The sequence below is a fragment of the Mastigoproctus giganteus genome, chromosome 6, assembly GCF_048544385.1.
Source record: "Mastigoproctus giganteus isolate SK-2022 chromosome 6, ASM4854438v1, whole genome shotgun sequence".
Taxonomy (NCBI): domain Eukaryota; kingdom Metazoa; phylum Arthropoda; class Arachnida; order Uropygi; family Thelyphonidae; genus Mastigoproctus; species Mastigoproctus giganteus.
The window spans coordinates 78698376-78723180 of NC_143580.1; the positions used below are offsets into that span (position 1 = coordinate 78698376).

Genomic DNA, 24805 nt, shown 5'->3' on the forward strand with positions numbered 1-24805 from the left:
AATGGGCTGAACTTCAACTATGGGTTAAACTTCAACTACCAAATGGTGGTTGAAGTTTAACATTGACAAATGCAAGATTCTGCATATGGATAGCAGTAACCCCAGAGTAACTTATCAACTGTGTGGTTTTTTTTTTTTTTTTTTTATGAGAACCCCAAACACGAGAGGTATTAGAACCTATAGTACTTAGTACCGTGCTTGGGTTGCACGGTACTAAGTACTATGCTCAGTGGTACTACGCTCAGGGTAGTGAAAAATAAAAAAAAAACCTGGTGGTAATTAATCTGAGCATTGTAGGCATGCTGCCAGGACAGCTCACAGGGTTTTGTCAATGATATACAGAAAATTTGCTAGCAGAGATAAGGAGGTGATTATTTCTGTATATTATTATAATTAGCCATATGTGCAAGGAAGCCTGAGGCTTTTGCTACACCAGCCAAAAAAAATTTCTGAGTTACCCTGAGAGAGATGGAGCAAGAGGGAGGGTGAGAGAGAAAACAAGAGTCAGAAGTAGAAAGGAATCACCAAGAAAGAGAAGAATAATAATATCTGGCTCAGGACCCTGGGTGTGCCAAGTCCATACCAGATGTGAGCCCCTGGTTAGACAGCATCTTGAACACTGTGTACAGGTCTGGAGGCCTCACTTTAGGATGTAGATCTGTTGGAACAGGTGCAGAGGAGGGCAACCAGACTGGTGAATGGAACAAAAAGGTACTCTTATCTAGAAAGGCTTCAGTTCTGCAAAGTGCAGCATCTTGAGACCAAGCACCTGCAGGGAGATCTGATTGAGGTATTTAAAGCCTTGAATGGATTGAGTAAGCTGAATGTTAATGGCATTCTTCCACTTGCTGAGACTACACACAAGGGCACATAAATTCAAATTGAGGAAGAGTGGTTGCAGGACAGATGTGCAGAAGTTTACATTCAGCCAGCAGGTGGTTGATTGTTGGAATCAGGTTTCCATCTGTTGTTGTGGAAGTGGATGGGTTGAATAAATACAAGATAAAATGAGAAAAATTCTTGGAGGATATGGGTGGGTGAACTATATATTTTTATTTTTTGGCTGATGCTATATAAGCTTGCTTTCTTATATCATTTGCCATTACTACTACTAACACATATACAGATGCAGATAATAGACATTCTAAATATACTCTAAAGTTTTACATGTTGAGATCAATGTTCTTTTGACATACATGTTCAAAATTATGTTGGCACTATTTATATCATAAAAATATCTTAAAATGCTTGTTTTATTAAGTCTGAATTCATGTATAAATCTTAAGTTATTAAGAAAACATACAAAAAGTTTTTTTTTTTTTTCCCTCAATGACATTCTTTAAGGCTCAGTATAGTTTATGAAGGGATTTACTAGTATATATAAATAACATAATTCATTTTGCAGGTAATGAAAAATCTTCTAGAACTTCATCTTCTGTACGCTTTTTATAATACTTTTCAAAATCTTCACCTAACCCTTTTAAGTCATTTTCATCTTTTAAAACTCCTCTAGGGAGAAAGCCAAGTAGTTTTATAGCATGTTCTCGAAGAAGGCGCTGCCTTTCTTCTTCTACAACTTTTTGCCTGTATTTCTGCATTTCTTGCTCTTGCTCGAAATCATCCATTTCCTTCTGTCTTTCTTCCAGTTTGCGTAATCTTCTTTCCTCCATCATTTGCTGAACTGCACGTTTATGTTCAAGCTGTTTCAATCTACGTTTCTGGGCTGTCAATATGTCAATTCTGTCATCCTCAGCGAGTTTAGCCAGCATCATTTGCCTAAATTCATCTTCTTCTTTCTTTTCTAATTTTAGACGCTCTGTGTGCAACCACATCTGCATCTCATAAATATTCTTCAACTCCAGTTTTGCTCGCATCAGCCGTTCAATATTTTCCTTTTCGCGCTTTCGCTCAGCTTCTTCCTTTTCTTCAACAGCAAGCTCCGTTCGCAACATTTCTTCTTTAGATTTTCTACTACCCAATTCTGCCAAAAACTTAGAAATTTCTTCCTGAAATTTATTTCGGGCTTCAACTTTAGTCTGCAACATTTCTTTTTGCTGTTTTGCACGCATGTCTTGAACAGCAAAATACTGCATGATCTTTTCATTTTCATTATCCATTTTGAGTTGCTCTTCCCTCTTCCATTTCTCTTTTGTGTCTTTAAATTCTTTAACAAATTTCCAAGTCTTCTGTTGTTCTTCATATTTTCTTTGGGTTTCTCTCATATCTTCTTCAATTAACTTTTTCACAATATCATCAATCATCATCTTTTCTTCTAAAAATTCTAGATACCTTTTCTGGTGCTGTCTTTCTTTTTCTTCCACTTGGTCATCTAAGTCTTTATGATATTTTTTTTTATCTTGAAATTTCAACTCCTCCATACGTCTTGCTTCTAGCTCAGCTGACTGACGCTTTGCCTCCATTATATTACTTATTTCAGTTTCTTGTGCTCTCTCTTTTAATTTAATTTCTGCTTTCTCTGCTAATTGGGCACTTCTCTCCTTATTGACATATGCTGCATGCAGTTTAAATTCCAGTGCTCTCAGTTCTGGACTGTTTTCTCTTATTTGTTGTCGAATTTTTTCTGTTTTGATTGCATCAAGCTTTTGCCGCTGCATTTCTTTAGCTAAACGTTCTTCTTGCTCTCGCTGAGCATCTATTAATTGTCTTCGCTGCTCCTCATGGCATAACTTATCGTAGACTTCCTTTTCTTGTCGTTCCGATTCCAGTCTTCTAATCATACGTAATTCATCCATTCTTTCTTCAGTAAACATATTCTCTTTTAGAACTTTGTCTTGTGCCAGTTTCTTGACTAAAGCCTCTTCACTGAGGTCCTTTTCTCGCTGCTTAAATAGCTCCAGCATTTTGTTGAGTCTTATAAATCTGAAATTATAAAATTTTCTTTAGCTCCAATATTTCATAACAAATATTAAAAATTAAATTAATAATGTATGTGACTAAATTGTTAGGAAAGCAGTACTTTCACTTTGTTGCTAAAGTATTACGCCACCAAGTAATGATTAATATTGGTACACACAATTAACTGAATTAAACAGGACAAAGAGGTTTTTCCTTTTATAGTTCTGTACTCCAAGTTTAAAATTACCACACTGCTTTTATTCAACACTTTTCCATACTAACTATACAAGTGTTATGAATAGCTATGAAGAGAGAAATTCTGAGTACAGCTCAGGATGGATACATAAAGAATGTCAGAAGCATGGAAAATAATTTAATCTGAAAGAGAGAGATAATAATTTAAGTGCACTGAAGTGGTGACACATTTTTTTGCTCTCTATTAAAAGTGGACTTTCTGTTTTGTATAATACTTTGTGAAATTTGTGGTTCCATTTTAAATTTGTGGTAAAGATTATTATTTGATGCATCATTTGTGTTATTCTGACCAAGCCCATGTCATTTTCGTCATATTTATTACAATTTTTTCTTGGGTTGCCTTGATATTGCACTACTCTTGGTTTGCTTTGCATTATTTAGGTCTTCACTGCCTACTTGCCCCACCAATGAGAATCCCAAAAAGAATTTAAACCTAGGTATGGAAGGCAGCACACGCTTTTTTAAATAAAAGAGCAATATAGCTCTCCACTGCAGCAGTGCATTTTATTTAGAGTAGTGCAATACCAAGACAACTTGCTGTGCAGCACTGATGAGGCTACTTGAGCAGACACATTTTCAGGAGTCGCTAAGTGTAACTTAATTAGTTTTAAAATTATTTTGATTTATAATTAGTAGTATGGTATTTATTTATAATATCCTGATTCATTTGGTGCATTTGTTCTTAATTGGCTCTTGTAACTGCTTACAAAAAACCACAGTCGACTTCTGCTGTCATTGTGTTGTATCGATAAGAACGTTTGAATATTGCTGCCTAATATTGATATAGGAGATACTTGGAGGTTTCTGCATAGCATTATAATCAGTATTAGAAGAGGCTTATAAACTATAATTTATAGCTATACATACGTGTTTAGGTCTTCATTGTGCCTACTTGCCCACCAATGAGATCCCAAAAAGGATTGAAACCTAGATGTGGAAGAGCTTTCTCTTTTACTTAAGGTTTAGTTCTATAATACAGCTTTTCTACATCTGTTATAACTACTTAGCACTTACAAAGGTAACAGTATAGTGTAATACATGTAACTTTTTTTTTTTTATGAAGTACTTAGTACCATGCCTGGATTGCAGATTGAGAAGATGAAAGAAGATATTTGTTGACATTAGACTTGAACTTTTGCAGACTGTAATTTTCAAGAAATATGTATGAAGGAAGGTTGTTCCAGAAAACAGCAGTTGAATGCATAAACGAGGAAGATGAAAAGCTGGTTCTGTGAGTTTGAAGTTGGACAGTAAATGGATGTTGGTTGGTGGCCACACGTGTTTGGACTGTTTTTAAAGAGACAGCGGGAATTATAGAAGCCAATTCAGAGGTCGTTGTTATTGTTTTTATTTGGTTTTTAGGAGCATTAGCAACTAAGGCCATACTGCTCCGGGAATATGCAGTGGTCATTCCCTGACTTTTCCGCGTCCTCCGTATTTGGTGGTGACGGGCTCGAACCCTTATCTAATCAAGAAGCGTGTGCTACGCACTGCTGCTCCTTCCCATCTGACTACAGGGGCACCTCCAATTCAGAGGAACAGTGCCCATGGAAATATCTGTAGAAAAGGCATACAGCAGAAACAGTACGTCTATGAAACAGCGAGTGGAGAGACTCTGTTAGAGAGGAGTCATTAATTAACCTAACTGCCTCTTCTGAATGGAATCTAGAAGCATGACAGGTTTTTGGGGCATTGCACCAGATGTGGGAACAATATTCCATGGTAAGGCAGATTTGCGATTTGTACACAGTGAACAGCTGTTTGGAAGAAAAGTAATGCCAAGAGCGAAAGAGAAAACCAAGTTTTTTAAATGCAGAGAAGCAATATTTGTAATGTGCTTGTGCCAAGAGAGATTAGAAGTCAGGGTAATCCCCAAAGGAGATATATCATTTTGCCTAGAAATCGGAGTGTCACTAAAGATAAGCATAAGAGTTCGTGGTTAATTGATTTCTCCATTACTTTAGAAAGAGTAGAAGTAATTGCAATGGGACAATAATTGGATGGGAGGGATTTGTCACCCTTTTTAGGAACAGGCTGGATATGAGCAAATTTCCAAGCAGAAGGAAAAACACCTTTGTAATAAGAAAGTGAAAAACGGTGGCAATGAACAGGAGTAAGTTCAGGAGCACAGGTTTTGAGAACAAGTGGAGAAATACCATCAGGACCTGGAGCTTTCTAAGCATCAAGATTCATCAAACTCCTTCTGATGTCCTTTTGACGGAAGACCACAGGAGGCATTGAATGCAGCGTGTTGAGAATGGTGGGAGGTGTTTTACCAAGATCATTAATACATGAGTTAAAAGAAAAATGGGATGCTAGCAGGTCAGCTTTATCCTTGGCTGAAGTGACAACAGAACCATCCGGTTTTGATAGAGGTGGGAACAGAGATGGGCAAAAGTTGCGGTCAATAGCTTTGGCAAGAGACCAGAATGCTCGGCTACCATTAGGGCAAGAAGCAAGTTTACTACTCTTAGCCTGTTCAAAATCTAGTTTGGACTGATTAATAACTGCTTTACAATTGTTGCGAGCTTTGGTGTAGGCAGAAAATGAAATTGAAGAATTGGACAAAAGCCAATTATGATATGCAACATTCTTCTCTTAAACAGCTTTAGCACATTTATTGGAAAACCAAGGTTTAGATAAAGGACGAGATTTTAAGGTGGAAAGAGGAATAAAGGATTCCATTCCTGCAAGAATAAGTTCACTGACACGATCTGAGCAAACATTGACAACAGAAGTTTTGAAACAGTAATCCGACCAAGGAAAAGAAGAAAAGAAATCTTGCAGGTCATCCCATTTTGCATTCTTGTATTGCCAAACAATACGAGGTTGGGAATAGCCATGAGATAAAGGATCCATTGGAGACGAGACAATCACCAAATTGTGATCTGAGTTGCCTAAAGGACCACTCACTTCGACAGTGTACTTAGAAGGGTTGTTTGTGAGAAAAAGATCAAGTGTATTGGCTGTATGATTAGGATTGTCCGGTATTCTTGTAGGTAAATGAACAATCTGTGCAAGGTCATTAGTAATTGCGAAAGCCTCAGCCTCTCAACCAACTGGGTCGGTGTGACCAGAAAACAGAAGCCAGCTGGAGTTGTGAACATTAAAATCACCAAGGAAAATTACCTCACTGTTAGGGAAGGTGGACTGGAGAAAGTCAAGTTGCAAAGAGAGGAAGTCAAAGAGCTCCAAGTGATTAGTGGAGTTGGGAGAATGGTAGCGGCAACAGATGAATTTGACACAATGAACTAGAGAGATTTTAAGCCAGAGAAGATCGAAAAGAGGAAATTCCAAATTACCAAGTCTCTGAGAGGGAATACTGGAACAGACATTGTGAAGGTGCAAGCAGAGGGTTTGGCTGACACAGACAGTCCGGACTTCACTGAAATTGGGTCCACTTGACTTGAATATCAGTTCCATCGGCATTTTAAACTCCCAGGTAGCAAGTACAGCTTGTCTGTCATATCTGAGAGAATGTCTGTGACAATCTCAAGGACCAAACTTAAACTTGATAGGTGATACGAAATATATATAACTTAAGCTCAATACTGCAATATATATATACAGTAGACTCTCATTCCAGGATAGATGGTAAAAAAAAAATTCCCAGTTAATTCAAAAAGACAGTAATTCCCTGACATACGCAAGAGATACATTCCAGGACTTATTATGTATCAAGTTTTACGTAACTTGAGAATGATTAATAAAATATTTCTACTATATCCCTGATATTTTGTTGCTCTTATATTATTTCTCCCTCATTTGGGGGGGGATTCCACTCCGTGACGGGTACGACTGCCAAGTACACAGAGTAGTTGTAATGTCTGGTGTTACTGTTGGTCGAGGAAATCTCTGACTATCCTACAGGTGTTCAGGATTGCGACTTTCTGGAGTTCCTTGTAGGTGTTCTCTAGGAGACCTATTGCTGCTAGGCTGCTATGTAGAGTCTTTGGTACCATACCAGTTGTTGACACGATGATTGGGATGGTTGATACTTCTTCCATATGCCACATCTCCTTGATCTCGTGTCTCAGGTTCATGTACTTCCTAATTTTTTCCTCGTGGGTTTTCTGGACATTGCTAGTGTTGGGCACCACTATGTCAATCAAGTAGGTAGCCTTTTCCAACTTGTCCACAAGGGTAATGTCCAGTCTGTTGTGTGGGATGGGCTTATCCATTATTATGGCATGGTCCCAGTACAGCTTGTGGGTTCGGGTCTCGAGTACTGCTTGGGGTTCGTACTTGTAGTATGGTACACTTTCTTTGGTCAACTGGTATTTCCTCACTAGCTTCTGATGTATTATCCTGACTACCTGGTCGTGTCTATGAGTGTACTCAGTCTGAGTGATCAACTTGCATCCCGTGGTGATGTGTTGGATCGTTTCTGAGGCCAGGTGGCATCGTCGACATGTGTCATCTAACGCTCCGGGCTCCTTGGCAATGTATTTTCTATAGTTCCTGGTGTTGATTACCTGGTCTAGGATGGCGAGCATGAATCCTTCAGTCTCGGGGAAGAGCGTCCCACTCGTGAGCATTGGAAGCAATTTTATCTATGTGACCCTGATCGAGATAATTGTAGTGTCTGCCATGGAGTGTCTTCTCTGCCCATCTTTCTAGCTTCGTTTGTACTTCCTGGTTGGAGAGGGGGGAGACTCCTCGCTTAGGTTGAGTGGGGTGTACCGCTTGTCTATTTTCCTTACGGGCTGGTGGAGTTTTGCTGTGTGTTTCTGGAAGTAATCCTTCAGGTTAACTATCGCTGTTTTCTGTTGTTCTATCAGGTCTCTTCATCCCTCTTTCCTAGGTATTGTTATTCTCTCCACTGCTGACTTCAGGTGGTGTTGGCAACTCTTGGTCATCATTGTCCTTCTCTTTCGCATGATATCTTCTAGCTCTGTGTTTGTCCAATCTATGACCCCAAATGTGTATGTTAGTACAGGAGCTGCATAGGTGTTTATGGCTTTAACTGTGTTCCCTCTGTTCAATTTTGCTTTTAGCAGGCTTCTGAGTCTCTGATTATATTTTTCGGTCAGACACTTCTTGATTTCCTTGTGTTCTAACTGCTCAGCCTGCATCATCTCTAGGTATTTGGAGGTCCCTCCTTCTGTCATAGCTTCGATCTCTTTACCAGTCAGTAGCTGGTAGTTTCAGCCAACTAATTTTCCTTGGTGCAGTGTGTGGGTCTTGCATTTTTCTAGATCAAATTCCATTCGGATGTCCTTGCTGAATGCTTTGGTGATCCAGAGTAGTTGCTGAGGTTGCTTCTCGGTTGCCGCGTAGAGCTTGTGTCATCCATGTACATCAGGTGGGTGAGGGAGTACAAGTTCTTTCTTCCTTCTTTGAGGTTATATCCATACTTGCTGATTGGGGGGATACAAGGACTAATAGATTTACAGTATCCACTGGCAGAGGTGAAAGTGATTTTTGCACTGCTTCTATTGGAATGAGCAGCAGCCTGGAAAATAAGATGCAGGATATTTCAGAGACTGCTGGGAAACATTGGGGTACAAGTAAACATATGGGTTGTGTTAGGGTAGCTAAGAAAAAGAACAGGTGCATATATACTTGCGTGCACACCAATGCTAGGAGTTTCGTAAATAAATTTGATGAATTTGAGGTATTGCTCAAAACATCAAAGGCAGATATTGTTGGGATTTCAGAGACGTGGTGTCACACAGATATAAGGAATGCAGAACTGGAATTTGGGGAGTACAATGTCTACAGAAAGGATAGACAGGATAGGAAGGGAGGAGGGGTTATGCTATTAGTTAAGAAATACATAAAATCCAAGGAAGTGAAGCCAGTCGACATCGCTGGACAGTGCAGTGTCCAGTCAGTTTGGTGTGACATAAGCATTGGGAGATCAAAATTGAGAATAGGAGTGTGCTATAGGCCTAATGACTCTGATGAGTATAATAAGAAACTGTACAAGGAAATAGAGTGGGCCAGTAAATCAGAGAGTCTTATAATGGGGGATTTTAATTTCCCAGATATTGACTGGAATTTGGGGGCTGGTCACTGACACACTAGCAAGGCTTTTGTGGATTTATTGGATGATTGTTTTCTACATCAGCATGTTCGGGAGGCAACTAGAGGGAGTAATACTCTTGATTTGATTATCAGTAGTGATTCTTCATGCATTAAGATTCTGCAGATAAATGAACCACTAGGTGGCAGTGATCACAGTGTGCTGAAGTGGGATTTACTCAAAGATTTAACTACCATTAGGGGTAAAGGGAAGGGTTATTGCTTTCGTAAAGGTGACTATGATGGACTGAGACAGTATTTAAATTCTATACAGTGGGACCAACTGATAATGTTACCAACAGCAAATTCAAAATGGGAAGCATTCAAAGAACTTATCTTGGAAGCTACTAGGCTTTACATACCAACTAAGAAATATTGTTCAAGGTTTAGGCCTAAATGGATGTCAGATGAACTAATGAGACATATGGCAGAGAAGAAAATTGCATGGGATACATACAAATTAACACATGACACAGAAGCCTATGATACATACAAGTTGATCTGTAACCAAGTTACAAAGGAGGTTAGGCAGGTGAAGGCAGATTACGAGATATCTTTGGCAAGGGATGCAAAGAAAAACAGCAAAGAGTTCTTTACTTATGTAAACTCTAGAAAGAAGGAGATGAATCAGATTGGTCCACTTGATATTGATGGGTCAACTGTTGATGATCCTGCTCAGGTAGCTAACAAACTAAATGAATATTTTGCATCGACATTCACACGTGACGAGTCATTCAGCGAGGGGAATGCCAGAGGTGTATTCAACTCTGGCAGTAAGCTAGAGAATCTTGTAATCTCTGAGAGTAAAGTGGAGGAGAAATTGTTGAAGATAAACACAAGAAAGGCACCTGGGGTGGATGGGATCTATCCAGTTATATTAAAGGAGGCAGCAAAGGAAGTAAGCAAACCGTTAGCCATAATTATAAGAGCTTCCTTGGACTCAGGGGAGATACCCATGGACTGGAGATGTGCAAATGTGACACCAAGAAAGGAGGATCAAAGGCTGGCACAAGTAATTACAGACCTGTGAGTTTAACTTCTGTTCCCGGAAAATTAATGGAGGCACTGGTTAAAGAAGCACTGCAGGATCATCTAGACAAGACTTCAGTTACAGCTCAGACACAGCATGGTTTTGTTAAGGGGAAGTCTTGCCTGACCAATTTGATTGGATATTATAATGCAGTCACAAAAGAACTGGATGCAGGGAATAACTTTGATATTATATACTTGGATCTTAGAAAGGCTTTTGATGCTGTTGCACATGGAAGACTGCTGCACAAATTGGAGCAGTGTGGCACTGGAGGAAAATTGCTGCTATGGATAAAGGGGTGGTTGAGGGGGAGAAGACAGAGAGTGGTAATCAATGGACACTGCTCATCGTGGACTAATGTTATTAGTGATGTCCCTCAGGGTTCAGTATTGGGTCCATTATTGTTTTCTGTATTTATAAATGAGATTGATGATGGTATATCAAGCTTAATGTCCAAGTTTGCAGATGACACAAAGGTTGGCAGGGTTGTCAAAGACACTACTGACACTATGCTGCTGCAACAGGATCTGGAAAGGTTGAGCAGATGGGCTGGATGTGGCAAATGAAGTTTAATACTGACAAATGTAAAGTACTACATATGGGAAACAGCAACCCCAGAGCAACGTATCAACTCTGTGGTACTACTCTGACAGTGTTAGAGAATGAAAAGGACCTGGAGGTTGTTGTGCAGGCAGATATGAAGTTCTCTGAGCAGTGCAGATGGGCTGCAAGAGTAGCTCATGGTGTACTGTCAATGATATATAGGAATTTTTCTAGCAGGGATAAGGAGGTGATTATTCCCTTGTATAAGGTAATGGTCAGACCACACGTAGAGTACTGTATACAGGCCTGGAGGCATCATTTCAAGAAGGATGTAGAGCTGCTGGAACGAGTACAGAGAAGGGCAACAAGAGTAGTGAATGGAACAAAGGGGTGCTCTTACGAAGAAAGGCTTAAGTTTTGCAAATTACAGTGTCTGGAGACTAGGCACCAGCGAATGGTTTGAGCATGCTCAATGCTGATGGGATTCTTCCTCTTGCTCAGAATAATCACCTGAGAGGGCATAAATTCAAATTGAGGAAAGACAGATGTAGGATAGACGTGCGGAAATTTGCCTTTAGCCAGTGGGTGGTTGGTTGGTGGAACAGACTTCCATCCCTTGTCGTGGAAGTTGACAGCCTAAATAAGTTTAAGGCTCAGCTGGACAGGTATTTCGAACGAACAGAGGGGTGAAGTGGAAGTGGTTATTTTTGTTTTTTATTTATTTATTTTATTATTTTTTTTTTGGCTGATGCTGCATAAGCTTGCTTTCTTGCATCAACTGCCTCTACTAATGCTAATGTTTGGCTATTTTCATACATCATTATTTTAATTTTCTGATCCAACTCGATCACTTTCCTTTTCTTGGTAGATTTACCAGTAGCGCTGTCACTTATTCTCTTAGTTGGCACCATCATAACAGTCAAAATTAAATTTTCTGAAAAGAACTTCACAGGGTGAAAACTCACTTATAACCCCACGCAAGCTCACATTTTACTAAAGCACATTTCTAGAAGTCACTACCATAAAATAATAAAAACATTTTGCACTTTCCTGGTTATTGAGCTTTTCTGTTAGTGCAATTCATTATAAACGTGTAGGAAACTCGATCTTATTTCATTTGCAATAATACCAATAGCTGGAATTGTGTGGGTTTTTAAGTTATTCTAGTGAAATGTCGATATAAAAATGTGTGTAAAGTGGTCACTTGGTTGAATAGCATCTCAACATGAGATGTGTAGAAGGGGTGTAGAAGATTTGACTTACTCCATCATACCTCTACATTTTATGTGAGACAAAACGGGAAATAAATGCCGTCGACGTAAAAATATGTGTAAAGTGGTTGCTCGGTTGAATAGCGTCTCACCGCAAGATGTCGAGGGGTTTCATTTGAAATTATTGTTATGCGAAGTGAAACGTATAAGATGTTTCGAAGACGTGAGAACTGTGAACAGAGTAATGTATGAGACTTTCCAAGAAGCCACTCGAGTGGCAGGTGTAAGCAAATCGGTCGATCATGTGAAGGAAACCCTTTCCATAGCAGCTTCAGTAATGATGCCAAGCAAGTTAAAACATTTTTTTGTAAATTTGATATTGGTTGGGGGTTGGCAAGCAAAGTGAACAGGGAGCAGTGCCCCCTAGTTATACATTATATATATGATAACCCCAAACCCTAAAGATATAAAGACTTACAATACTTTAGTACTGAGCATGTGTTGAACCTGAGAAAACAGAAGATACTTGTTGATAGCAGACTTAATTTTTTTAGATTTTAATTTTTAGGAAATTAATGCAAAGGATGGTTGTTACAACAAGCTGAAAAAAAAAAAAAAAAAAAAAGGAATAAATGATTTGATTTCGGTTTTTATGGCGCAAAGGCGAAGGCCAGAAATAAATGACAAAGGGGGAAAAGTTAGTTCTGTGAGTCTTCAATACTCAATTCCAAGTTAGTTTGGAATTGGATATTGAAGGCATATGTTTGGACTCATTTGGAAGAGAGTAGTGCGATTACAAATGCCAATTTGGTATAATAGTGCCTATGGAAACATCTAATGAAAAAGCATATAGCACAAACTGAACATTGTGTGACAGGTCATTGATTAACCTGATCTGCCCACATTTGGATAGAGGCTAAGAGTAATTAAATCAGGTCATTATTAAAAGAGGAAAAGAGTGGGAGAAAGAAATGAACTTGGGAAACAACAGCATTAGTTGAGAAGTTAGACCACAGAGGACCATTCATCACTTACAGTGAACAGGCAAGCAGTGTATGTTACATTTGTGTGTTGTGTGTCATGTGCATTTTATGTGTTAAGTATATCTTTTATATTTTTGAATGCCAACTATGCAGATATTGTGTATGATTATGAATTTTACAATGAAAATACATGTTGCTGAATACCAGTAATGCTTTCAAATTGTAAAATTCAATTTAATAAGCATTTTGCAACATCTTCCACATATTCCAGAAATGATAAGAAACATCGTATATGAATTCCTTGAATATCTACTTCAGATGAGCGCATTAGCTGCAAGGAAATGAAAAGCTGAAAAGAAAGCTCTATTCAGATAGTATACCACAGTCCTTAGGTTAGTATGTGAAATATTTCCAAGTGTCTTGATGGTTCTCAAATTATTTATGTAAGGCACTCACAGAAAGTTTTGTCAGTATCTTGAACCAGAAGATCATGCCGATGGTTTGAATTTTGAAATTAGCTCAATCAGTAGAGTGTAGTGTGTTTAGTGTCAAACGGCACCAGGGTTCCCCCCATATCTGCGTGCTATACATTGTGGGTGTGAAACAGAACACTGTCAATGCAGAGGTTTAAAAGTGTATGGATTTTGTATACGTGTAGTGTCGTGTACGGTTGTTCCTCTGGTCATTTAGCCGCTGGGCCCCTAACGGGACCCAACATTGTCCACACTCTGCCTCGTGGAGGCAGACCAGGTACACCACTATTATAGTTATTTACTCTGGCAGGTCCTGCCACCTAATTTTCCGAGATTTCAGTGGCTAGGACCTTAAAAAAAATAATAATAATAAATAAAAAATAAAATAAAAATAATAATAATAATAAATTTTTTTTTTTAAATAATAATAATAAAAAAAAACCGTTATAGTTATGGGTCAGTCAAAAAGACGTACTATTTATGCAAATAAATGTTAAGTTTTGGGGTGTAAGGCTCAAGCAATTTAACAATGGTTCAGATACTAGTAATTATAATTAAAAGAGAGAGAGAGGGGTGGTGAGACTGAAGGCTGAGGGGAAAAGACAGAAATAAGGGGTCCATAGAGAAGATGACCTCCAAATCAGTGGAGCAGGCCCATGCCCCACCAGAGGGAAGAGAGGGGCAGCGAGGGGAGGAGGAGCCCAGAAGTCACCTCCACCCAGGGAGTGGAGGCAAAGGGCCATGCAAGGGAGTGTGGCTTAAAAAAAAAAAAAAAAAAAAAAAAAATTCTATAGAGTCCCAAAGGAAGGTCTTGTATCTGGGTGAGAGCCAGTTTTGTTGAGTCCAAGGATGGTTAGTTTAGTCGTGGTGCCTGTTCTTGATCCCTGTAGATAGCAATAAGTGTCCTTCTTCGGGTGAACAGTCCCTGGGCAAATTTTGTCAGCTCCTTATACTCCTCTTGCGAGTCCAACAGGTTTGATTCCCTATCGCGAGGGAAGTAAGTCAGCATTGTCATCAGGAGGCAGCAGAGATCCTCATAGTTTTCACAGTTGTACATTATGTGAGACCATGTCTCCACTTCCCCACAGACACAGCGGGGATTGTTTACTAATTTAAAACTGTTTAGTTTGGCATTCAGGGCCCCATGACCTGTTAAAAGTTACATAGTGTACAGTCCAGGGTGAAACCATGATGGTGCTTTTGGGTATAATCTTCCGACATCAGGCAGAAATTTCCTCGTTATTTTCCCTTTTGTGGATTTCCACCTATCCTGCCAGATCTGCTGCAGGTGGGTGGCGAGTTTTGTTTTCTCTCTTTTCAGGTTTCCTGTAGGGTCAATGGAGTGGCCCAGGAAGGTGCAGGGAAGCCTTTTGCTGCACCATGGCACAACACACCACCTCGAGGTCAAGGGGGAGTGCTCCCACCAGAACCTGCAGAGTAGTGTAGCTACCCTTTTTCGGGCTCAGAGGCAAAGAACTTGTTCGGGCCCCTACTTAATTAATGAAAATTGCAAAAACAGGAGACAGCCAAAGACACTGAGCCCAGGCCCGGAGGCAATTGCCTTGCCTGCCTACATAGTAGCTACACCACTGAGCTCAATGCTAATTGAAAACTGATATCAATACATTTTATTTGCTATTGGATCAATAGCACTTGCATTTGTAGACAGAAGTGACTTCCCATGGTACTGTGGTATGCAATTACCAGTGTGATGGCTATAAATGTGTAAAGAAGTATTCTTTATGATCATCTGATTAGTCCACTTATCAAAAGCTGTTTCAAAGGTGATTGTTTTCTACTATTTCTGCAGAAAGAACTGGTGGCTGACCTGTCAGTTGTGCCTTTGAAAAAGTAATTGCATATGTACTTCCAACACAATAAAGCACCTCCTCACTTTGGCAATGCCATTAAAATGTATTTTGATCATTGCTTCCCTAATTGATGGATCAGTCATAGTGGTACAATATCTGCCACTCAGATCTCCAACCCCACACATTATTTTCTATGATGGTTCATGAAAGATCTGGCATACTGCAAACAAATAACCAATAACCCCAGGGGCTCACATCTGGTGAGTATGGGCTTGGCACACCCAGGGTCCTGAGCTGGATATCATCATTCTTCTCTTTCTTGGCAATTCCCTTCTACTTCTGACTCTTGTTTTCTCTCTCTCTCTCTCTCTCTCTCTCTCTCTCTCTCTCTCTCTCTCTCTCTTGGGGAAATTCAGAAATTTTTTTTTGGCTGGTGCAGCATAAGTCTCAGGCTTCCTTCCTTGCACTATATGGCTAATAATAATAATAATAATAATAATAATAATAATCAGTGCTTTTTTTGGGACAGTACGCAACGGTACGGCATACCCGCACCTTTATTAACAGTGACTGGTGACATTTGGATGCTGTACACTTCAAAGATGCAAGAAACCCGGCAAAATATAGGCCAATCACCTGCCTCCCAACGATGTACAAGATCCTGACCAGCTGCATAACCAGGAAGATATCAGACCACTTGGAGAGCCAGAACATAATGGCCGAACAGCAGAAAGGATGCAAGGAGCAATTAACTATAGATGCTGCAGTTATGGAGCAAGCCTACAAGCGCCGCAACATGTATACACCCTACATTGATTACTGCAAGGCCTTCGACTCCATGCCTCATAGCTAGCTAATAGAGGCACTGAACATCTACAGAGTCAATCCGATATTGACAAACTTCCTAGGAGAAACAATGGCGAAATGGAGTACCACCATTAAGGTTGAAAACATCACAACCAGGCCAATCCCCATCAGGAGAGGAATCTTTCAGGGAGATGCCCTGAGCCCATTGTGGTTCTGTCTAGCACTTAACCCGCTATCTGCCATGCTCAACAGTAACAAGCACAGATATAACCTCAAAGAAGGAAGGAAGAACCTGTACACCCTCACCCACCTGATGACATCAGGCTCTCCCGGGAACTGAGAAGCAGCTCCAGCAACTACTCCAGATCACCAAAGAATTCAACAGTGATCTTAGGATTGAATTTGGTCTAGACAAATGCAAGACCCACGGACTGCACCAGGAAAAATTAGTCAAATGAAACTACCAGCTGCAGACTGGTAAAGAGATCGAAGCCATGGAAGAGGCCTACAAATACTTGGGGTTGATGCAGGCTTAGCAGTTACAGCACAAGGAAATTAAGGCCTGCCTGACTGAAAAATACCATCAGAGACTCAGAAGCCTGCTGAACAGAGGAAACACAGTTAAAGCCATAAACACCTATGCAGTCCCAGTGCTAACATACTCCTTCATGGTCATAGATTGGACTAACACCGAGCTGGAGGATATCATGAGAAAGACAAGGACAATGATGACCAAGACCAATGATGAAGACAATGATGAAGAGACTAACAATTGTCCGGGAAGGAGGAAGGGCCTGATAAACCTCATTGAGCTCATCGTGTCAACCACACGTATGGTGACAGAAGACAGCGATAGTTAACCTGAAGGATTACTTCCAGAAACACACGGCACTCCACCAGGCCATAAGGAAGATAGACAAGCAGTATACCCCACTCAACCTAAGCGAGGAGTCCCCCCCCCAACCAGGAGGTACGGCTCCGAGTGCCAAGCGATAGTGACAAGCGATTTTCTCAGTGATTTATAGAGTGCCCTTATTAAAGAAAAAGTTTTATTTGATTTCTAGTGTCGTTTTCTATTTAATTTACTTCCAGTTGTTCTGTGCTTAAAGTATTAAGTAAGAACACAGAAAGGAAAACAACCTTTCTTTATTTAGTATATATATTTTACTAATAACAAACAACTAACTTCTACAACCGCTTGGTCACTGGTGGCACCGCTCCTGCATCCACGTGGCGGGGCCAGTAACCTGGGGGATAAGACAACCCCCGGGGCTAAAAGGAGCAGAGATGGAAACAAGTGATTTTCCACGCTTAGAGCCGAAGAGCTCTCAATTAAATGAGACACACGACACTGATCATGACTCCTCTATCTCAAAGAGAATGAAGAAAGACACTGGCAAACAGGAATTAGCATTAGTAGAGGCATTTGATGCAAGAAAGCAAGCTTATGCAGCATCAGCCAAAAAAAAAAAAAAAAAAAAAAACCACTTCCACTTCACCCCTCTGTTCGTTCAAAATACCTGTCCAGCTGAGCCTTAAACTTATTTAGGCTATCAACCTCCACCACAAGGGATGGAAGTCTGTTCCACCAACCAACCACCCGCTGGCTAAAGGCAAATTTCCGCACGTCTATCCTACATCTGTCTTTCCTCAATTTGAATTTATGCCCTCTCAGGTGATTTTTCTGAGCTAGAGAAAGAATCCCATCAGCATTGAGCATGCTTAAACCATTCAAGGCTCTATACACCTCTATCAGATCACCTCGCTGGTGCCTAGTCTCCAGACACTGTAATTTGCAAAACTTAAGCCTTTCTTCGTAAGAGCACCCCTTTGTTCCATTCACTAATCTTGTTGCCCTTCTCTGTACTCGTTCCAGCAATTTCCAGCCTTCCTGATTATACATTCTCTGTCAACGCAACCTGTCGGCAAGCTCTCCCTCCCCCTTCACAATTCAGGAGATGCCTCGAACATGCTGCAGGTTCACCAAAAATGGTGAAACGTCTTCAATCTGGAGATTTGTTAATAGAGACCACCAATTCTAGACATTCTGAGCTACTACTACGTCTGACATCCTTGAGTGGAATCCCAGTTCAAATCACACCACACACCACCCTCAATTCTTCAAAGGGAGTGATCACTGAATGGGATTTATTGAACGTCCCCGAAGATGAAATAGTTCAAGAACTTAAAGAACAAAACGTCACTCAAGCAAAAAGGATCATGATCCGAAAAGATGGCAATTTAGTCCCTACCCGGAGTATAATTTTAACATTCAGTTCTCCAAATCTACCATCTTCAGTCAAGGCAAGATATTTAAACTCAAAGAAGGAAGGAAGAACCTGTACACCCTCACCCACCTGATGACATCAGGCTCTCCCGGGAACTGAGAAGCAGCTCCAGCAACTACTCCAGATCACCAAAGAATTCAACAGTGATCTTAGGATTGAATTTGGTCTAGACAAATGCAAGACCCACGGACTTTTCGGCCCTATATCCCGAACCCTCTAAGATGTTTTAAATGTCAGAAATTTGGCCATTCCCAGATAGCATGCCGTGGAGATGCAACTTGTGCAAACTGTGGGTGTAAAACTCACACACAAACAGAATGTAAGGCACCAACTCCACAGTGTCCGAATTGCAAAGGCAACCATCCCGCATATTCCAAAGACTGCGACCTCTGGAAGTTGGGGAAAAAAATACAAAAATATAAAATTGAAAATAAGGTTTCCTATCAAGAGGCAAGAAAACAAGTAAAATTAAGTATGCCAAAACACACCTATGCTACTGCTACACACAGTCACCAATCAGTAGCATGTCAGACTGAAGTGACCATTCCTCCAAACACATCGATCTCCAACTGGGCTCGGTTAGTCCTATTTATTGAACATCCATCTCCACCAAACGTAGTAGACCAATGCAGTAATACACCACTAACAGTTCCATCCCAGAGACCTCCCCGTTGTCAAGCAGTAGATAATTTACAGAAATCAGATCCTGTTGAGGCAAAGCAATCTCATATATCAAGCATGGACACTGATGTAACTAATCAGGATCTGCTTGAAATACATGCAGATGGAGATATGGAAGAAAGCAATGACTCAGAACGCCCTAATTTTTTAAGAAAAGAAAAATCAAAACTCGAAAGAGGTAAACAAGCCACCCACAAAAAACAGACAGACTCAACTTCCACCCACAGAACTAAATAATGGAACAGATCATACAGTGGAATTGCAGAGGTTTTCGCAGCAGTATTGACGATATTTATGAATTAATTCACCATTTCAAACCCGCTGCTATGTGCTTACAAGAAACAAATTTAACACCAATAATCTCCGTTTCAGTCAAATATTATACCATCTTCAGAAAAGATCAATCTGAAACTAACAGTCCTCATGGAGGAGTAGCTGTACTTGTGGAATCAAGAGTCCCTTCCAGGCACATTCCTTTGAAAACACCATTAGAAGCTGTTGCAACGTGTATAGTTATCGGTATCACATTGACAGTGGTCTCGATATATCTTCCGCCAAACCATCCATGCACATTTCAGGATCTGGAAAACCTTATTTCTCAATTACCATCTCCGATCTGTCTATTAGGCGATTTTAATGGACATCATCCATTGTGGGGTTCACTGGTCTCAGATGGACGTGGCGAACTTATTGAAATGCTACTTGATAGAGAGAATCTGACACTGTTGAACACTGGCTTACCCACCTACGTCCATTTTCCTACTGGATCAAGCACTGCTATCGATCTCTCAATCTGCTCTCCGATCCTGTTCCCAACCATAGAGTGGACAGTACACGACAATCCTCTAAACAGCGATCACTTTCCGCTGATTTGTAGCATTCAATCCACCCATTTCAGGCAAACACAAAAACTCAATGGAAATTTTCCAAAGCAAACTGGACAAAATTTACCAATCATGTATCTTTTGATGAGGATATCATTACGTCTTTTCCTATTGACGCTGCCACCGAATATATTACAAAGCAGATACTAACAGCTGCAACAGCAGCCATCCCAAAGTCTCAAATAAGAAACCATCGACATACCAATCACTGGTGGAATGGTGATTGCAATAAAGTGAAAAAGGAAAAAAATGCAGCATGGAATACCTTCCTCAAATATCCCACCACTGCCAACCTTATTAACTACAAGAAACTGAGAGCCAAAGCTCGTTTCATGCGGTGAAAGGCCAAAAAAGATTCATGGGTAAAATTCGCCTCCTCAATCAACAAAAATTACTGATACCCGAATAATCTGGGAAAAAATAAAGAAGCTAAGTGGAAAATATCATGTACCACCTTCTCCTATTATTAACTGGAATGGGAAGGAGATCTCCTCTCCTGGAGAGATTGCCAATGCTTTAGGAACTGTGTTCTGTGAATTATCTGCCTCAAGTGCATATCAACAGTCTTTCCAAAAAATTAAAGCCAGAATAGAGAAAAGGAAACTGAACTTCAAAGCTAACTGCCATTTACCCTATAACCAACCATTAACAATTTCTGAACTGAAAGAAGTTATGTATACCTCAAGAAACAGTGCCCCTGGCCCTGACGGAATTTACTATATAATGCTTCAACATCTCAATCAGAAATCACTATCTTTATTGCTTAAATTTTACAATCGGATATTCTCAGAACATATATTCCCGACCTCCTGGCAACATTCTTATATAATAGCTATACCGAAACCTGGAAAAGATCACTCGATTCCGCACAATTATAGACCAATTTCTCTTACCAGCTGCTTGAGTAAGACTTTGGAAAAAATGGTTCACCATCGTCTCACATGGTATCTTGAATCCCAAAACATAATCAGTAATAATCAGTTTGGTTTCCGAAAGAATAGATCATCCCTAGACCTCATGACCAAAGCCGAATCCAACATAAGAAATGCATTCATCAGAAATCAACATCTCGTCATGATATGCCTTGATATAGAGAAGGCTTTCGATACCACATGGCGATACAGCATCCTAAGAGATCTCCATTCTATTCATATGAGAGGGCACTTACCATATTTTATTCAAAGCTTTCTTCGACACAGGTCTTTCCAAGTTAAGTACCGGCAGGTTTTATCTCAAACATACAAAAACTTTGTATATACAAGAAGAAGGAGTCCCACAGGGGTCTGTTCTTAGTGCCACTCTGTTCTCACTACGAATAAACAATATTACAAACTGCATTCCAAACACCGTTGAGCCATATCTCTATGCGGATGACCTTACCATATCCTGCCATTCCGAGAATATGAACTATATTGAGAGGCATCTACAAATATCCATAAACAACATTGAATTATGGATGGCACAAAATGGATATAGACTGTCAAGCCACAAATCAACAGCCATACATTTCTGCACAAAGCACAGAATGCATCCTGAACCTGAGTTGCACTTGGCCAATTACCCTATACCAATCGTGAACAGTATTTGGCTCCTAGGGCTAATTTTTGATAAGAAATTAAATTTCCAGGAGCACATAAAATATCTAAGAACCTCTTGCACAAGGAAAATGAATATATACTCCGGGTAATCTCCAGTACATCTTGGGGTGCAGATCGCTATACCCTGCTCCACTTGTATAAGTCCCTAATTAGATCTCGGCTAGACTACGGAACACCTGTTTATGACTCAGCTAGGGAAAGCACCTTAGTGCGTCTTGCGCCCATCCAACATTCGTCTCTTAGGATAGCCCTAGGTGCATACAGAACATCACTGGTTCAAAGTCTTTAAGTCTCTACGTTAAAGCTCACGAACCTCCACTTAGCATCAGAAGAAAAATGTTACTGATGAATTACTCAGCTAAAATTAAAAGCCTGCCTACTCATCCTGTTTGGCCACTCCTGCATGATCCTCTGTGGAAACCTCACTATAGAAATAAACCCAGAACAATTCAGCCTGCTGGTATCAGACTGCAGATTCTAGCAGAAAGCTGGAACATCCAATTCGATAATATCCTCAAAGAATCAAAAGATACAGATCCCCCATGGTCTACTCTCACATTTTATTCTCATGAATACCTTGAGCAATGGGGTAAAAGTTCCATAGCAAATATTAACATCCAACAACTACATTAATTATGCTCATACACAAAAGTATCCCGAATTCACCAAGATCTATACTGATGGTTCAAAGTCTGACAATCAAGTGGGTGCAGCTGCTGTCTTCCCTAATTCAACTATCTCATTTTCACTTCCAGTCGAATGTGGCAGTTATACCACTGAGCTTCATGCTATTAAGCTTGCTCTTGAAAATATCTCACTACTGTCAATAAATAAAAGTATAGTATATACCGATTCACAAAGTGCTATTTTAGCTTTGAAAGGTATTTCCTCACCTACCAATCCTTTATTAAAACTCATAAAACATAAGCTGATGCAGCTTCATGAGCATAAACAAACTGTCATCTTTTCTTGGGTCCCAGGCCACAGTGGTATTCCAGGAAATGAATGTGCAGATGATGCTGCAAAGCATCCTTCGAATATAGCCTCAACAAATGATCTAGTCCCATATCCTGATTACAGACACAAAATTCAGAAAACATGCATGGAACAATGGACACTTCTGTGGAAAATGCAAACAAATAACAAGCTATTTCAAATAAAATCTGAACCACAATTATGGACTTCTAGCCTTCGTAAAAATTGAAAAGAAGTAGTAATCTTAGCCAGAATCCGAATAGGTCACACTCACCTCACACATCTCTATCTGCTTACAGGTAATGATCCTCCTCAATGTGCAAACTGCTCACAGCCACTTACAGTAAAACATATACTTGTCGAATGTAGCTTGTTTAACAACGCCCGACGAATGGCTTTTAGTTCTATCTCAGATCTGCAACAACCTTTGTCTCTCAATAGCATCATAGGCAAAGAAGCAAATCTCTCTGAATTATTTCTCTATTTAAAACAAATTAAAGTGTATGATCGTTTTTAGCTGCTGTACAAGCAGTTCCCGTATGTAAAGTCAATTGATTTGGGAGGTGCAATATGGCCTAAGTTGCCCTTGCACCAAAAAAACACCACAACAACAACAACCAGGAGGTACAAACGAAGCTAGAAAGATGGGCAGAGAAGACACTCCATGACAGACACTACAATGATCTCCATCAAGATCACATAGATAAAATTGCTTCCAATGCATGGCTCACGAGCGGGACACTTCCCCGAAACTGAAGGATTCATGCTCACCATCCAAGACCAGGTAATCAACACCAGGAACTATAGAAAATACATCGCCAAGGAGCCCTGAGTGTTTGATGACACATTTCAAAGATGCCACCTGGCCTCAGAAACGATCCAACACATCACGGCGGGATGCAAGGTGATCACCCAGACTGAGTACACTCATAGACATGACCAGGTAGCCAGGATAATACATCAGAAGCTAGCAATGAAATACCAGTTGATCAAAGAAAGTGTACCGTACTACAAGTACAAACCCCAGGCACTACTAGAGACTCCAACCCAAAAGCTGTACTGGGACCGTGCCATAATAATGGATAGGATAATCCCGCACAACAGACTGGACATAACCCTTGTGGACAAGAAGGAAAAGGCTACCAATCTGATTGACATAGCGGTACCCAACACTGGCAACCTACAGAAAACCCATGAGGAAAAAATCAGGAAATACACGAACCTAAGACAGCAGATCAAAAAGATGTGGCATATGCAACAAGTAACGACCATCCCGATGATTGTGTCAACTACAGGTATGGTGCCAAAGACCCTACATAACAGCCTAGTAGCAATAGGTCTTCCAGTGAACACCTACAAGGAACTTCAGAAAGTTGCAATCCTAAACAGCTGTAGGACAGTTAGAGAGTTCCTCGACCAACAGTAACACCAGACATAACAACCACCCTGTGTACTTGGTAGCAATACTCGTCACGAGGTGGAACCCCCAATCAGGGAGAAATAATATAAGAGGAATAATAATAATAATAAATGCTATATACATTAACTCCATTACAATTCATATCCTGCATACTGAATAAAAGGCAATCCCAACAACTGATGCACATTACACATTAAATTTGCATATGAACCAGAATATGTACTGAGGCAAAGAGTGATCATTTTCAACATTTATTATAGTAGACAGTGGCTACAGGATGTTTCCAATTCTATTCTGTGATTATGTTCTTTAACTTATTTATCAGTCTATTAATCACTTTATTTTATCACCTGTGCAACAAAAATTCAGTCACAGTACTTCATAAAGGAGGAGGAATTAAAATTATAAAATTATGTATGCCATGTAAACAATTATTTAATAATATATATACACACTACCCTACTGTCAGGATATTAATATATCCTGACATCCCTCTGTTGATAGTTGGTTACATCCTACCCACCACATTATCAGACAACTATAAATATGCTCATAGGCTTTGGAGGAGACAGTATATGATTGTGAATTCAAGATGTCATGACTGACAGAGTTAATAAACTCCCAGTATAAAATGATAATAGGATGCCACATAAGCAATCAGTCTGTATGTACATTTCAGCAGCATTGTAGATGTAAGCTGCAAATAGAAGCAGATTGGAGTCCATCACAAAACAATCTGGAAATCCTCTGAAGCCTATAGAACATTACAGGAGATGATTGGGACACATGTCAGCACCAGTAGATTGTGCAAGACATGGCATGATATGGGTTACCATGGTGGTGCCACAAGCCACTAATCATTCCAACTATTGTCAGATGCCAACTAGCTTGGTGTAAGGCCCATCATTCTTGGATCACAGGCTAATGGAAAATCATGCTTTGGAGTGACGTGTCACAGTTCAT

At 40.0% G+C, this 24805-nt stretch overlaps 1 protein-coding gene across 1 annotated transcript in view; it reads right to left on the bottom strand.

Moving 5' to 3' along the window:
* Positions 1–1351: 1351 nt before the first annotated feature.
* LOC150084426 (meiosis-specific nuclear structural protein 1-like) overlaps positions 1352–24805 on the bottom strand; it is a 28992-nt gene continuing 5538 nt past the window's right edge. The window contains exon 2 of the mRNA XM_090375217.1: positions 1352–2880. Coding sequence (XP_090231343.1) covers positions 1395–2861 — 1467 coding nt within the window. The 5' untranslated portion in view covers positions 2862–2880 and the 3' untranslated portion in view covers positions 1352–1394. The remainder of the gene's footprint in view (positions 2881–24805) is intronic.